General features: G+C 52.7%; 6 protein-coding genes across 6 annotated transcripts; 1 reads left to right on the forward strand and 5 right to left on the reverse strand.

The window, feature by feature from the left end:
- Positions 1-391: 391 nt before the first annotated feature.
- On the reverse strand, positions 392-1,162 carry BDZ83DRAFT_648856 (uncharacterized protein; the record flags this gene model as incomplete). The annotated part of the gene is made up of 2 exons (XM_060510228.1): positions 392-516; positions 886-1,162. The coding sequence occupies 2 exons, from the start codon at positions 1,160-1,162 to the stop codon at positions 392-394; spliced, it is 402 nt and encodes a 133-aa protein (XP_060368347.1).
- A 450-nt stretch (positions 1,163-1,612) lies between these two features.
- On the forward strand, positions 1,613-2,425 carry BDZ83DRAFT_138941 (uncharacterized protein). The gene has a single exon (XM_060501270.1). It carries the CDS (start codon positions 1,835-1,837, stop codon positions 2,276-2,278), a length of 444 nt encoding a protein of 147 aa, XP_060368348.1. The 5' UTR covers positions 1,613-1,834; the 3' UTR covers positions 2,279-2,425.
- A 119-nt stretch (positions 2,426-2,544) lies between these two features.
- BDZ83DRAFT_570657 (endoribonuclease L-PSP) lies at positions 2,545-3,025 on the reverse strand (the record flags this gene model as incomplete). The annotated part of the gene is made up of 2 exons (XM_060504328.1): positions 2,545-2,855; positions 2,914-3,025. 2 exons carry the CDS (start codon positions 3,023-3,025, stop codon positions 2,545-2,547), a joined length of 423 nt encoding a protein of 140 aa, XP_060368349.1.
- A 760-nt stretch (positions 3,026-3,785) lies between these two features.
- Positions 3,786-5,860, reverse strand: BDZ83DRAFT_570819 (metal ion transporter metal ion transporter; the record flags this gene model as incomplete). The annotated part of the gene is made up of 4 exons (XM_060504342.1): positions 3,786-4,653; positions 4,722-4,996; positions 5,076-5,314; positions 5,401-5,860. The coding sequence occupies 4 exons, from the start codon at positions 5,858-5,860 to the stop codon at positions 3,786-3,788; spliced, it is 1,842 nt and encodes a 613-aa protein (XP_060368350.1).
- A 2,977-nt stretch (positions 5,861-8,837) lies between these two features.
- On the reverse strand, positions 8,838-9,381 carry BDZ83DRAFT_749303 (uncharacterized protein; the record flags this gene model as incomplete). The annotated part of the gene is made up of 2 exons (XM_060513746.1): positions 8,838-9,006; positions 9,068-9,381. The coding sequence occupies 2 exons, from the start codon at positions 9,379-9,381 to the stop codon at positions 8,838-8,840; spliced, it is 483 nt and encodes a 160-aa protein (XP_060368351.1).
- A 955-nt stretch (positions 9,382-10,336) lies between these two features.
- On the reverse strand, positions 10,337-11,267 carry BDZ83DRAFT_609802 (uncharacterized protein). Its single transcript, XM_060507556.1, has one exon. The coding sequence runs from the start codon at positions 11,146-11,148 to the stop codon at positions 10,537-10,539; it is 612 nt and encodes a 203-aa protein (XP_060368352.1). The 5' UTR covers positions 11,149-11,267; the 3' UTR covers positions 10,337-10,536.
- Positions 11,268-16,165: the final 4,898 nt, after the last annotated feature.

Here is a 16,165-nt window from a genome sequence, read left to right on the forward strand (position 1 = left end):
CCCGGAGATCAGATCGCGGGAAACCCAAAATAGCAGTCAGAGAGGATCCCCGTGCGGATCAGCGCCGTGTCGGTTCATCTTATGCCGGGCCACCGACTTGATTACTCCCGTCTTGGTGAGGGAAGGATTTCAATGCTTCTGCGATTATCTGATACTCTGATTTGTGGCCAACTTCAAAGTCTCAGTACGCATGAATGAAAGACGAGCCGGAGTGAAGGATTACCGGACCTCTGATGAACCTGAAGGCTCTATCGCGTCCCTGGTCCTCCAGAGCGCACCAGCGCATAACCTGGACCCCTACCTTTAAGCGCATGCTGAGCGCATGTTGACGACGCGGCTCAGCCAGGGACACTGATACTCAATCGTATTGCCGCGAAATCGATATTCTCTTTTACAGCAACAACGAGGTGCGACCGTCAGCGCCATGACCGAGAGGCACGGACAGACAGCGGGTCTGCGTTTTAGCGCGCGTGGAACGCACCGACGATACCTCAAGCACACCCTCGGCGCAGAGAACTAGCCATCATGTCGATCATAACAACGTCTGGCCTTACGTGGACACTCAGACGGTTGTTTTGAAGACTGGATTAGGAGGCAATTGATTGGTGTATTCTCGACGTTTTCGGGGGGAGACGCTTACTTGCAGAGACTTGGTAAGTGTAATTTCGGCCCGCGACGATCCCTCCCTGATGGCTGTCAACGGCTTACGCCGCAAAGCGACAACTCTTTCATTAGGTCACGTCTTCTTCGACGATGAGACAAACCTGGGGATATTTTAAGCCTCACGTTGACTTCAATGTGATCTATCGTGGTTGATCTTGCAAGCGCCGGTCTCACTAAGTTGTGGTTGGGACGAAATTAGGGGTTTTGAAGGCCTCCAGTAACCTCCAAGCTTGCGCAGGTGCCAAGTAGGGCTACCGCTCGAGTGCGCCGGCCGTGTGATGGGAATGCGGAGAGTGCTGCTCCAGAGACACGCGTAACTAGGACTCTTATGCAACAAGATGCATGTCTCGGACGAACACCTGGGTGATGGGCATGTCTCACGCAGCATTCGGGAAGATGGTGGGTGCTTTGCGTCCAAAGCTTCGGGACCAAACGCAAGCAGCGAGAGCCAGCGCAGCTGAGCCAAGGTTCGAGGAACATGGTTTTTGAACTGAAACATTTCCAAGAAAACATGTCTATCGAGACAACTGTTCACTCTTTCTTCTATCAACGCCACATGTCTATCATACCAAGTCAAATCCCTCTGTTTTCGTACCGATATCAAGAGTCTGTTAATCTCACCGGCGTAAGGCAATGCCCCCCACGGACTTCTCCACGGATGCCCGCCTCCTCTTCCCCTGGGCCCCTGAAAGAACAAACAAAAGCCGAGCCCACTAGCGTGCAGCATCGAGGTCTCCTAGCGTTAAGCTTCAACGTCCGGCTCGGCGGGAGCACGGTCGGGGCACGGCCGGCCCGGTGCCACTTAGCCTCCCTACTTGCGTCTCCTGCTACTTGGCCCCCGCGAACCATACCGTCCTGAATCGTCAGCGGCGCAACGGTCGGTTCACTCTTTTCTTGGGGCTCCGATGGTGGGATTCAGAGTTAAGGATGAAGAAAGTATAGGGGGATAAGGGGGGCAGACGGGGTTGCGAGGTATGGAAACCTCCAACCGTCCGAAATGATTGAGTTTGTTCCCGGCCTGAGCGAAGGGGAAAGAGAGACATCTATAAGAAGGCTCCTGCTGGTCTTTGGTCATCGTGCATCACCAGCCTCGCCTTCCTTTACATACCACAGCTAGCAACTAACATACTCACTTCTTCACGATACCCCTAATCTTCAACCCCCTGCCAAAATGCCTTCCACCGTCGTCTCCACCCCCGTCCCCGCCGGTGTCGACCGCAACGCCGTCCTCTCCGCCATCCACAACCACGACCTGATGGTCAAGACCCTCTGCCCGGCTCTCATCTCCTACAACCTCGAGTCCGGTTCCGTCGGCGTCGGCCAGTCCGCCACCTACTCCGTCACTGACAAGAAGCCCATCGGCCAAACCACCTACCAGCTCACCATCACCAACCTCGAGGACGGCGTCGACACCCTCGTCAACGCTAAGCCCCCCGTCGGAACCCTCGTCATCACTGGCAAGTGGCGCATCATCAACGAGGCTGCCGGCCTCATCCTCCGCGAGGAGGTCGACATTGAGGCCAACATGCTCATGAAGAAGATGGCCAAGGGCAACGTCGAGAAGACCCACCCTGAGCAGCACGCTGCTCTCTTGGTCCAGGCTGGCAAGGCATAAATGATGTATCAAAGCGACTATACCCCATTGGCTGAGTTCATCGCCTATGGAATCCGCTCGGTGTGATTGGCGTTCAACGGATATTGGGATCTTGTGATGAGATTACCTCTGATACAATAATGGGAATATGACATTTTTGGGACATCATTATTATAATTGCTCCACGTGTGGCGTTGCTTCGAATCTTGTTTGTTGTAATTTCGTGACTTGGTCATTCTCCATGTATGTTTGCCAGAGCTAGTTCTGAGTTCACCGAGTCTCAAAGCCTAAACCTTTGAGGCTGCCTCCGGGACATGAGCAACAACCTCAATTTCGACCCGCATATCGTCCTCCCCAAGCCTTGGTACTCCCACACACGTCCAAATCGGCTTGTGGTTCGGCATCCACTTTCTGAAGTTCCGTACCATGGCTGCCAAAGCTTCGTCGTTAATCGGCACATGGTACGAGTTGACCCGGAAAACCTGCTCCCAGCCTGTTCCGCCAGCATCCTTGAGGTTGAGATCCACATTGGCGAATGCTTGATCTATTTGAGCGTTGATTTCCTTGTAAAACTCGCCCGTCTTGGGATCCCATCCGCCTGAGTGTTGTGTCAGCATGTGTCTGGGTTTGAGGAGACTGTTAGGGACACGGCATACCTTGACCAGAGCATTCAATGCGGTCACCAATTCTCACTGCCTGGTTGTAGCTGAAACCAGCGAGATTTCTCTGGCCTACGCCTTCATAGGAGTAATACTTGAGATGAGACATGTCGGCAATGCTTGTCTGGGCCGTTGAAGGATTAGGACGTGGTAACGAGGCCTTTGGTTGAATGAAATTCGGCGCAGGTAATGGCAGTGACCCTAAATTTCGTGCTCGCGATCCTGTAGTGTTTTTGTGTAAGAATGGAGGCAAGCTGCGTACTAGACAATAAACCCGACGTCATATAAGGATAGCGGAATCTATATTCCTTTACATGCGGAGAACCTTCGACTATCGTAGCGCATGACTCGAACCGATCCGATTATCCATGCGGGGCTCTTCCGACTACACAGTAAGTAGACATATCTAACTTCGGAACCTAAATGCCTTGGCTGCTTTACAACAGTTTCCGACAAGCTCTTCTCTTTGTCATTATTGTGGAAGGCGATTACCAATTCCACGATGGTACACGCAAGCATGAAAAGATAGCAGCGCTCTCTGTCATTCCCGATTGCTCTCCTCGAAAGGCAAAACCTTTTCTTTTTGCGTGTATAACGTGCCATTTCTTAGAGACACGAACTTTTGCAACGGAGGGTTGAACCTCGTCTAAAATACGACTTGACCAAATACACTGGTTGGAAAGTGCGGTCGGATCAGATCTAACAGAGTACAAGACCAAAAACAAGTGGAAAGTCAAACATAGACAGAGCAACCCAAATCAGAACGAAATCAGAGACGGACGACTTTTGGGTCTCCGCCTACACGCCATCATCACCTTCAAGGCAGAATTGCCCCTCACCGGGCATACTGCTAGCTCCCCTTCCTTCACTCACTCACCCTTCCCAAGCAGGACCAAGTTAGCCACGTTCATCGCAGCCATAATGACCCAAACCAAGACTGCAAACCCAGCAGTGTACCACGAATTTGCCATCTTGACGGTGCCGTCCGTAGGGGCTGTCGTAGACTCTTCATCATCGGTGCCACCGCCGCCTCCGATTCTGAACCGAGCACCGCCGCCCGGCCCATCCCGGACCGTCATAAACTTATCCCTGCAAGTAAAGTAGATCAACGGCGCCGTAACAAACGGTAAGACGACACTGAGCACCACCTGGGAAGCATTCAGCGCCTCGCTGACGCCCTTTCGCCCTACGGCGCCAGCAATCACAATACTGGGCGTGACGCTGATACTCCGCGTCGCCAGACGTCGCAGCCAAGGACGGACTTTCCAGTTTAACGCGCCCTCACTAACCATCTGACCAGCAATGGTACACACGATCCCCGCCGAGACGCCGGAGAGGAGCAGCGCGAGGGCGAAGATCGTACCCGCCGCCTTGGAGATGGAGTCCGTGAGGAGCTGGTGGATGCTAAAGATGTCGGCGTCGGGCGCTTCGGGGTTCCCGTACAGGGAGACGCCCGCGACGATGAGGATGGCCGAGTTGACGAACAGGGCGAAAGTGAAGAGTGAGATGCTCAACTCTGCGGTCGAGGTTTTGAGAGAGTGCTTGATTGCTTTGGCGGACGGCACGTAGTAGCCTTTATCGATACTGTCGCCGTTCAGGTCGACTTCGTCCATTTCGGGGGGTAGGAGGTTGTGTTTTGTGTCGTATTCTCGGAGGCGGGCTTGGACGATACCGGAGCCGAGGTATAGGCTGTGAGGCATGACTGTTGCGCCTAGGATACCGCAGGCTTGGTATAAACTACGTGCGTTTTAGATATTTTTCAGCGGGAGAAAAAAAAATGAGGAAGTGAAGGCTGGGGAGATTACCCTTGCGATTCGACCACGGCACGCGATGGCAGATACCCTTGAAAGACTTCTCCCACCGGCGTATCCTTGATGAGCGAGAGCTGGATACAGAAGCAGACAACCACCGCCAACACCAGACCGATGATGAAGTACTCAAAGATTCGCAGGCCTCTCATGGATCCGTGGGGTCGGTAAAAGACGAGGATGATCATGACGTCCAAGATGGAAATTGCGCATCCTGCTACCAGAGGTATGGCCGGGACGAGAAGGTTCAGACCAATCGCGAATCCAATGACCTAAACCGATGCAGACATCCCTTAGTAAACGGAGAATTTCGACATGGAGGCACAGCAGTCATGGATTGGCAGAACTCACCTCGGCAATGTCGGTGGCAATGATGGCAACCTCTGCGAATACGTAGAGAAGATAGTTCATCCATCGCGGCAGGAAAGCCCGACATGCTTCAGCCAGGTTGAGCCCGGTGACGGTACCGAGCTTGATACACAGGCTCTGGAGGAAGATGGCAAAGAGGTTGGACAAGAGTACGACAAAGAGCAGTCTGAAACGGTAGCTTGCTCCTGCAGCGACGTCTGTTGAATAGTTTCCGGGGTCAACTATGAAAGGCGCAGACTGATGTTAGTCACAGTTTATTACTTTTCGCGGGTGTTTACGGAGGGAGAAAGCGAGGAACAAATCTCACTATACGCAACAGCAATCATGAACCCGGGCCCGATAAACGAGCCAAACTTCACAATGGCCTTCTTCACCCGGCCGTACAAGGCTTGATGAATTTTGGGCGAGTACCCTCCAACTCCGGAGAGAACTTGATGGGAGTGAAGGGTAGGGAGAGGGGTCGCGGGGACCTCCTCTCCCTGGGGTAGACCAAGCCCATCAGACTTGGTCGTCGCGGCCGCAGCCGCGGGACCGGAGCCGCCTTTGCCCCAATCCACATCGTGACAGGACCGCGATATATCCCCATCGCCCGTCCCCGAGTCCCCCGCCAGCGACAGGCCCTTGTCATCCTCCCCCGGCTCCAAGGCCCTGGCGTTGACGATGCCGTTGAGGTCTTGGTTGGTGGTCAAGTCATTGGACAAATCGTTTGGGCTCTGGTTGTAGCCCTCGCCTTCGTAGGGCTCGTCAGTGCGAGACGGACGATTCATTGTTTCGCTTTACTGTGGTTTGCGCGAAGCAAAGTAAAAGGCTAAGGAAGGGGCGTGAATGACTTCATGACACGCGTTTGTCGTCAAATCTAGGGTTGTCGGCTAACCGGCTACTCAAACCCCATGACTAATCACAAGACAACCTAGCGGGCCCGTCTAGTTAAACGTCGGCTATTGTTGCCATTATCTACAATGATGCATCAAAAACAGTATTCTGACTGATTTCCTCTAGACAATCGTCGTTGTTTGATATTAGAAGGCACCGTGAGATGAAATGTGGCTGTTTCCTAAAACGGCAAGTACGCTATGTAGTCCACTTTGCCAAGCAGCCAAGAAGACTAGAGAACTCAAGGTTGCATGCAGTCCAAGACTCCAAGTGACCAGAGGCTCGGGATTTCATAACGGTCCCAAATGTGTCTAAATATTACTTACATCATCTCTTTACAGAAGAATTTTGCTGCGACTGGATAGTTATTTTGCGGTTTTCCGGCTTTTAATATGAGAGAAAAGGACTGAGAAAGCAACGCTCGATGAGCATTGACGTAAACATCGATGCTTCAAGTTGCACGTGGTCCGACGAGTCCATGACTACCTACAAGGTTAAATAGCATCACGGGTAAATCTTGACAAACACCCAACAATTCAGATAAGATGCATAACGAGGTATCTGAATCAACATGTTCTACGGGTTTTAGCTCGCTTAGTGCCAAAAGGTAGCATCTTATGCAGGGCACCCTGCCGTGTATTGCACACCAGATCTTTTATACAACAGCTACCAAAGCAATGAACGATACTCGTACAAGTGGACAATTACACTAACTCTGAAGCGAAATTTCTGTTGAAGTAATGAAATGGCGCTTGTGCAAAAGTTGCTCACCACTCAACGTGCCATCCAAGAAGGAAGTCATAAATAATAGTGATAGTACCATATTAAGTGCGAATCTTCTCGAGAGTGGCATCCCAGCGACGGAACCAGCGGACATCATAAAGCATGTTTCTACGAACAGCTGGTGACCAAATATGAGACACATACATCAAATCGAGTCGTTTTAATGCCAAGTCCGAACTAAGAAAACACACACTGAAAGTCGACGCACGAATCGCGGCGGAGATGACCGTTCCATCTTACAGGTCACGAATGGCAGGCAGCTTGGTTATAATTCGGGAGTACGTCTAGTTCTTTGAACCCAGTGCCTATCAAGGAGTGGAGAATAGAAAACCCTCGACGTTGTTTGCACAGCGTCCTTATCAACCTGGCCTGGTACTTTCTGTATGGCGGGCTTCCTGAGATGACCGTGGAAAAAGGTACTGTAGATGCTCACAGCTGCATCTATGTAGATCCCTCTCTCGAGGTGAATACCGCAACGTACATAGTGTTCCTAGTCATCGAAGGGGAGGTAAGAAGATGGATTAAGCAGCAAGAGATTCATATTGATAAATTGCTATGGAAAGGCAGTTGTACTACTTTCTTCTCACCATATGGGCAACGGAAAAAACCCTACTGAAAGTACACTTTTGCCAATAGCTACCAATCAATCCACGTGTACTAGCTTGACGTCGACTCATCATCTCAATAGACTCAAATCTCATCCCTAAATCCTTCATAGCTGACGAGCCCTCCCATACCAAAGTCGTACTACCAACGGACGGACTCAAGAATCCAGTCAGCAGACACAACGCGCCTCTGCCACAACCCCGCGTTCCGGACCCGGTCGCTGCTGCCGTAAGGCCGATCATTCCTCACATGTCATCAGCTTCCATCATCCCACCAGTCGCATACGAACACCCTCTCTACCTCATCTCGATGCTCATTTGGTCTTTCGGCGGCTAGTACCACCAATAGCAGCCTTCTTCGAGCACATCTCCCCGAAGTTTGACGTATGCTCATCCTCTGCTGTCGGGTCCCCTAGGTACCCATCCAACCGCACAAAGACGTTGTTGACTAGCTCCATGCCGATCCATAAGCTCGGTGGGAGCTTCGTGTAACAACCATCGCATAACGTCGCGCTTGTATGGCCTCGCACACAAAATGTTGCAAACCCTTTCACCCCTCCTTCAATCCCCTCTGTGGAGCGTTTGGACAAATTGTCGATGGATTTGCCTCCAATCGAGCCTTACTCGGCAGAATCTTTTCTCGCGTGCGACCCTATCCCGTAATACGAATCAATGGTGGGCGTTGTGGGCGACATTGGTAATCGGTGGCAAATGACGTCGGCGTGCTTTCGACATGTTCGGAAGTTGGTGAGGGATCTTCGTGTGGCGCAGGTCAACCACCACAAATTTCGCAGACCGCGACTCATTCGCGGCTGAACACTACTGGGCATCGTCAATCTTACAAAAAGTGGTCGAGGTTAGATGCTGTCACTTGATGGCTCCGTCGTGATTGCGGAAGCCAGGCCGATGCGAATGGATGAAAGATATTCCTTTGGTCAATTCGAGGTCGATACCTCCCCCCGCCTATGGCGAGGTGTATAAACAATATGCGAACGTAATCCCAAAGGCCGTAGCCCTATACCAAAAATCCGGAACGCCTGATGCTGTCCTATGCCCAATATGTCATTTGATGGTTTGTCGAAACCCCCAATGATGATGATGATGATGTTCGTTAGTGTACAAGTCGCGAGCCGATGCAAGTTTTTTTTCCCTCTCCAAATACCGTGTCCGTGCCGTAAAGCCATAAACGAGTTCAGAATAACGCTGTAGGCCATTTCGGCCAAAAGGGGGTATCATGCCCGTCGCGGGCGGTGTCCGATTAGGCAGTGTAGTGAGGTGCTCAAAGAGCACTTTACAAGTGTGATTGATCCTGATTGGCGTCAGGATGCGCGTCCCCCAGCACAAGGGGTTGCAAGCGACCTCGCATAGGTGGTCAAGCTATCGCGGACTGAGTGTAAGTCCACGATTGTAAGGAACGATTCGAGGGAGGTGATATGGTGCAATCTGTATCCTCCTCTTCAAACTTAAGGTGCTTGTAGAACCCTTATTTCTTGCCCTTGGTAGGCGCGGCAGTAATTTTACTCGTGGTCATGAGGTCGCCAATGTACTTTTGGAGGAACTTGTTGTTGTTATCGAGCTTGTCGTGTTCTTCTCTGACGGCCTCGATGCGGTTAAAGATGGTCAAGAGCGAGTCCTGCAAGGCCTTTGCATGTCTGCACAGAGTGGTACTGTTAGTGATGCGCGCGTCTCAAAGTGGCAGAGGGTTTCGTTTACCTCTTGAGCTCTTCCCGCGCTTCCCTTCCAAGTGCTTCGATGTCTTCACTAGTCCTCCGTGGGCTCATAGCCCTCACATCGTCGGGTCCAAACTCTGCATCTACTGGGCCCACTGCCGAGCTGTCCCGGGGTACCACCAACGGCCCGCTGCTCTTTCTGCTGGGCAACCGAGGTCGAATAGGAGTCGGCTGGTGGATGTGATGCTCGTCGTGTTCGTGATCGACCGAAGAGGAAGACGAGCTTGATTGGGACCGCTCGATATGAGGAGGGAGATGCGATTGTTCGCTGAACTGTGCTTGGTGTTCGTTGTCCATGTTGACAGCTTTATTGAGTTGGTTGCTGTGGTTGTGATGTTTAGAGGTGATTGTCGGTGAGAGTACTGCGCGAGATTGCTGGCGTTTAGGGGACGGTGTGGATTGATTCGATTGCCAAGTGGCAGGAAAAGTTGGTTGCCAAAGAGCGAAAAGGGCGGCTCAAAAGGCAAATATTGGTTTTGAATGGATGCAACTCCGTCACCAGGCTCGATTTGAGAAACGGGGTCTTGCCACCTTGTAAAGCAGGGTCAAGGCTCTCTGGAGCAGGCTCACAGTGGCAGAGGAGTCGAGGATGGCGGCGGAAGAGTCAGGTGGTTGCAAATGTGGTACTAGTAGCGGTGATGGCGGCGGGTGGTGGTGTATATGGGGGCGTGGATTGTTATGGAATGTAGGGGTATTGGTGGTTGTATTCCGGAAGCAAGTAGGGTCCTACCGGTCTCGTAGGCAGGGACAGAGCCGGCGGCGGGAGGAGGGAAGAAGAGCAGATGAAAAGGAACAAGCCGAGTGTCGAGCAAAGGGGAAGAGGAAGGAAAAAAAGGCGCGGTGGGCCGCAACGGGTAGTGTATGACTATGAATGGGGGGCAGACGAGGTCTCGTGGGTGTGTGGGTGGGTTTTTGGGCAGCCTCTGCCTTTTTGTTTTATTTTTTCTTTGCGCTCAATTTTCCTTCTTCCTTGTCACTTCGTCTTTGGTAGGGTTCCGTATGGGTTCTTGGAAGAAATCGTCTTTCGCGCCGATTACTTCTCTTTTGCTGCTCCTTGAAGGTGGGGGTCGTATGGCAATCGGAATTTGAGGAGCGGGAGAAAAGAGAATAGAGTCCCAGAGAATAGGTGACCGAGAGCGGGAATGTCGTGGAAGTAATACGGGATTGCGACGGTAGGGAAGACCGAGCGAGAGAACGGAAGTGATGAGCTACAACACGGTATGTATGTATGTATGTATGTATGTATGTATGTATGTATGTATGTATGTATGTATGTGTGTACTCGGTAGCGTGCGGTTGCGTCGACGGCCGTGGTAGCTGTACAATGGAATGCGATCTGTGGGATTGGTAGAAAAAGAGGTGAAGGGGTCACAAATAGCTGGCTTGGCTTGGGTGGATTTTGGTTCAGACGTTGACGTTCACAGGCGGCCAAGTTGTCGCGATCTGCGGTACTCAGGACCAGTTGCAAAGACTGGGATGCCCTCTTTGGCCTTTTTGGTTGGACTTTGGTGGCTTTGTGGTGTCGATCGGATTGGGGCCCTTGCCAGACTCCCACCCAATATGTCGTAGGAGTCGAGGATTGAGTCTGCGGCAAAGGCAGAACGGGGGGGTGTTGGGGGCTTGGGAGCGAGCGTGGTGTGAGAGCGAGGGCGCCTTGAGTGCTGCTGGGGGTGGTGGAGAGTGACGATGGACACGACAGGGATCGTCGAGAGGGACCGCAACACAACGACAGGGGCGGGACAGCAAAGGTCGAAATGGCAGGCGGCCGTTGTAACTGGTCGTTATTCGTAGAGTGGCCCGGTCAGGCTGAAGCGGTGTGGAGAAGGATGATGTTATCGCAACCGTTTTGTCGCCGTGCGTGTGTCGTGGGTTGTTTTGCCTCTGCAACTCTTTCTTTTGAGGTGAGGGAGCTTCAACTGGGACTGGGTTTGCTTGTTCTGCGAGACTCGAAAGGTATTGCGTAGCTGGGTGTCTCCGCCATGCCGTCTGGCTTGGATGGTTTTCTTCTAGGTACTCGCAGGTTCGCCTGGTCGGTGCGGTGCGAGCTGCAAAGAACTTGAGCATGCCGCTACTGTGTATGCTAATGAAGTCAGCTAGTGGCCAGGAAGCTGAGAGTTGGGGGAGGGATGCAGCTGAGGACCGTGATGCTCTGTTCCTGTGTCGAGGCACGGTGTGGATTGCGCCAGCCATGTAGGAATAGAATGCTATGTATGTGTGGGTTCGCACTAACGCTTCCTGGTGTGTGGTGAGGGAGCGGCGGCATGGACGGGTCCCGTGTGATGAATGATTGACCGCCGAGTCCAGTGGAATTACGGGAGGGTCGAATCGGAGATGGTGAGGACAAGCTGCCACACTGCTCCGGCGCCACAGAGTCCAGCGGTGCGGCCTGCCTAGAAGAGATCTTGATCGTGATCCAGTCCGCGATGCTGCTGCCGTACTAGCAGTCTACTCATTACTAGGGTATGCAAGCAGGAATGATGGCGGCGACTGTGGTCTTGGACCATGTAGTCTGATGTTCTGAATAGAGGGACCCAGGTCGAAAACAGATGCTGCTTGAGCCCTTGAACCAGCCATGCACCCATGGAAACAGAAACGCGCCGAGCAGAATTAGTGTAATTGTGCGCAGAGGAGTGGCACGGCCTGGTTGGAATTCGAGATTGACGACAACCTCAGAAGGCGACGGCGTGTTTGTGATTGTTTGCGCCTGAGACGGATGAGACTGATGAGACGGACGGGTGCCAGAGAGGGGAAGGGCGGTACGTACCGCATAGCTGTGGTCTCTGGACTTATCCGTCACCTTCTGGAGTTCAACCTGCCCGGGGAGGAACGTCCAAGTATCTACAAAGGTACCAGTAGTAGTTAGGATGTTGCTAAAAGCGTCCAAGTGCCCGGTTAGAATGGAAGGTGGAAGGAAGCATTTGGGGGGGCAACGATGAGGCAAGGAACCGTGCAAAAGATGGGGAAAGCAGGGAAAGACCTGACGTGGGAAAGAACCAAGCCTACCTAAGGTACCTAACAGGGAGGCTACCGCTTTCACCGAGGGCTTGGTGTACGTACCACACGGGTCTTTCCATTGGATTCAAGAAAAGTATCCCCGTACCGCACCGGCGGGTCCTTTAATTCGGTGTCCCTAACCCTGCGCCTGCAAATTGGGTATTTCACTATGTATCTTAGTACTTGTCCATTTGACCTGAGGCAGTCTTTTTCTGCCCACATGTTACGCTGGCTTTCCCCACACATTGTGACGTTGGTCGGGCATGTCAGCACCCTGGCACGTACCGGAAGGCACATGATCCCCAAGGTAGATAGGTACGTACTCTGGATAGGTATGTCCCAGGTAGGTTTCTTAGGTACGGTCTCCCTTCCGTTGCTTTCTCTCCGGCTCCCACGTCCACTTCCACTTCCCGTCCCGCAGCCAGTTGCAATTTGCTGGGTGTCACTGTGCCACACCGGACGAGCTTCCGTTCTTCTCATCCTTGGCCTCTCCTTCCATCCTAATTACTCGCACTCCCGTCCTCCGGGCCTTTCTCTCCTACCGCCTCTTTCACGATATTTTGACGAATTTGCAATAGCCTGTTCTCGTAGTCTGGTCTCTACTTCCCGACTGCCCCGCCTGCCGCCTGCCTGCGATTTAAAATTCCACCTGCTCACACTACCTAAGTATTGTAGGGTGCGATAAGACACTAAGGCAGGTGGCCCGGAGTCTTGCCGACGTCGCTCCATGTAGCAGTAGCAGTAGCAATAGCAAGAGCATGCGTCTCGCTGAGAATGTTCAAACTTGAGACTACAACTTTTCCCATATCATTTCATCACGATCGTGTACCGCAATCCCCCCGCCGACACAGTGCTTGTGCTGTGCTGTGCTGGTCGAAAGCTGCCATTTCACAAATGCCACCCCTCGCCTTCATCACTCCCTCTTGACTCCTTGAGTCGTAGCATCGGTGTGCGACCGTCAATACCGCCGATCCCTTACATAACTGCCTCCTCCTGCTTCTCTTCTACCCGGCAGCATGCAAGTAGTCACCCACCACCACCGCTGAGCGATCCAAAAGAAATCTCCAGTGGAGAACCAAAAGCAACGGCTTGCCGAGATATCTCACCGATTCATCGACAAATACCTATCAAGACTTACACTCTCAGACTTGCTACTCCCCTGAACAGATGGGTAGTAGACATATATACGGAGTAATACAGCTCAGGTATCGGGGCTTGTCTTCCCTGACCTCCCACAAGGACCCTGGATCTCTAACCAACCAACCCGACGACCCGCTCCATTACATGCAAGCAAATTGAGCAAATGCTGTTTACAAGTCAAACGAAACCTACCCTTTGTGTCTGCGTCTGCGCCTACGCTCTGCCACTGCACCCGCCGACCGCGTCTCGTGGGATCAGGTGTCCATGAATACCTAGGCAGGAGGGCACGGAGTCAGGATAGCAGCAGTAATTACAGATACAGAGTACTTACGGAACCTACACAGAGTATGCATTTCTGCCCGTCGACACAAGTAGGGATACTTGAGACTCTCCGCTGTTGGACCCCTGCCAGCCCAAATTGGCTGATCAGCGCCTGTGACGCCATACCCTCCAAGGTCAAGACTGACACCCCCGATCTCCACCACCCACGACAGAAACTTGAGAGCTCAGAGTTGGGCTCCGCCGTGCGGAGACGTATCCATCGATCCCATCCACAATCCGAATTCACACTGAGATTTGTCTGCCGCCAAGCTCAACGCCTGACTTTTCACTGGCGCGCGAACCTCCCCGCCGTCCACTCCCGGCAGACAGCAGCCGGTTTGGCGGCGTTGGCGCCCTCCACCCGTCCCCCGTCTTACCACTCTTGACTCTCGAGTTTTCATCTGCCTACGGGTATCCGTACTGCCAGGAGACAGGCGGTTATGATCTTGAATTCGTCTCCAGCACAAGAGCGGATTCCAATTCCCATACGAGTGCCTGCCTGTCAGTTGGGCCGATGAGGCGAAGCTGCTCAACTGCTCACTCAGCAAAACTCAAAAACACCATTAGGAACCACGCTAAATATTTGTATCCGTACAAAGAATATGGAATACGTATACGGATACACCACGCTACGCATTGTACTGAGGGCGGCAGGTCGCGAGCGAGGTGGGGGTTTACGGTCCCTTTTCTTCTCTTCTCACGATGGAGCGCCCGTCCCGCTCTCAACCGTTTCTTCCCAATCCTGATCCTCCCGTTTCTCATGTCACGCGGCCAAGACGATGAGAGACTTCCCCCAGTACCAACATGTCGTGACAATGACATGGCGAAGAGAGAATTGCTTTTCATCACCAGCGACACTCTGCTCGATTCGAACCCCACGTCACCAAGTCCCGCAGAGCCGGAAGCCGACACTGCACGGGTTTGGGCATCCACGATGCTTATTCCAAGACACTGACCAACATCAGCAGCCGCCAGCGGTCAACCCCCTCGATGCCACTCTGTCACATCTCGGGATACCGACCGCTGTCCGCAAAGATGACAGGATCCCTTCCCTCCCACTAGGGCAGGCCCCCAAAACTCAGTCGTCCAGTGACTCCCCACCCTCCCAGGACCCTCTCGGCCCCGTTCCTACATTAGAACAACCGCCCGACCCAGGTAATATCCAACGCGACGTTGTACAGGATGTATACTAGTTGTTGCACTTGCACACTACATTAGCTTGGCCAGCGCCACGGGTCCGACTGGGAACAAGAGATGGGGAGCACTGCGTAAGGCAGGGACAAAGAAGGCAGCGCAAGGCAGAACTAGCAAGGAAAGGTTCACCGGCCAGGTAACCGAGAGAGAAAGCCGCTTGCTCGCCTGTTTGCTTGCTGCACTTGCATGCGCTGACCGCAATGGAAAACCCAATGGTTGAGTGAGAGACGAGAAAGAAGCATATCCTTTGTGTGTCTCCGATGCAGGGACCCTGGAGAGACAGACTGAGATCTCGGGAGGCTTTTTTTTTTTTTTCCCCCTCTCTCGCTACGCTTCCACGCTTCTTTCAAGGGCAACCTTTCTCCCGATTACACTAGTCCTCCTCCATGCTCTCTTGAGCCCATGGATACCTTACTGTGCAGTACAATAGGCCGGCCTCAGGGACGTTTTGCCTTTTCTTCTCCCCAAACTATCGACGGACTCGCCTGTACGGATCTTTATTCTTCTATTCGCCCTCAAACACAAAGGATCGGGGGTTTTAACCCTTCCTGAGTACGAATACTTGCAGTACTTTGTGCCCCTCACGCAGTTTGCCTTAGCTATGACGCGGTTGCTGGCGGCTGAGAACACGTCCGACGACTGCTCCCCATGGATTCTGACATTCTGCCCGCCTGCGCCTCCAAGAATGATCCCGGCGCCACAACCGTCGCATCTTACAGGCTGTGAACTCTCAACTCTCCTCCACCACCACCAGGAAACCTGATACACCGAGAGGGGCCTCGGACAAGGTATCCCGGGGCCCCTGGCATCGGCCGAGTGATGTCATCAGATCAGCGGCCGAAACTTGTCTTTCATTTCATCAGCCTCTCAGATCGTTTGCTTCGTTCCCTCAATTTTGCCTCTCGCCATGCAGCAACTGGCAGCCTGTCTCCCTGCACCGTTCCGACAAATCACGAGTCAATTCTTCTGCCCGTCTGTCGCCGTCATCCAACATTTACATACACAAAGTCTCTGACCTCCTCAAGAGTGTGACCGTGGAGCACGAATTTCTTTTCATGCTGCCCACCGGCGCCGTTTCACCACCTCATATACACGACAACGTTCTTAAGCAGAGTGGCAGAGTAGCAGACACGCGGTATCTGTATAGTATAAGTGTCATAAGCATTCACACAGGCACGGCAATATAGGCATGGGAGCCCTCGTCGATTCCCCGCAACAAAGCAACAGACGATCCTCTCACAAACCTGCGTGCGAATGGCTATATCCAAACGCTTCTCTCACATGGTTCAACCTTCCAGCGGGGGCTAGCTGAAGGCCTTGCTTGGTACTGACTGTCTGGGATAGGATTGGCACAATGTACCATCAGAAACACGCTTCTCTTAGGCTTGTGGTTGATATCTTCCATTGGTCGAAGCTAAGAGCAGATCCCTAT

Source organism: Colletotrichum acutatum, assembly GCF_030867785.1.
Source record: "Colletotrichum acutatum strain CBS 112980 chromosome Unknown BDZ83scaffold_18, whole genome shotgun sequence".
Lineage (NCBI taxonomy): Eukaryota > Fungi > Ascomycota > Sordariomycetes > Glomerellales > Glomerellaceae > Colletotrichum > Colletotrichum acutatum.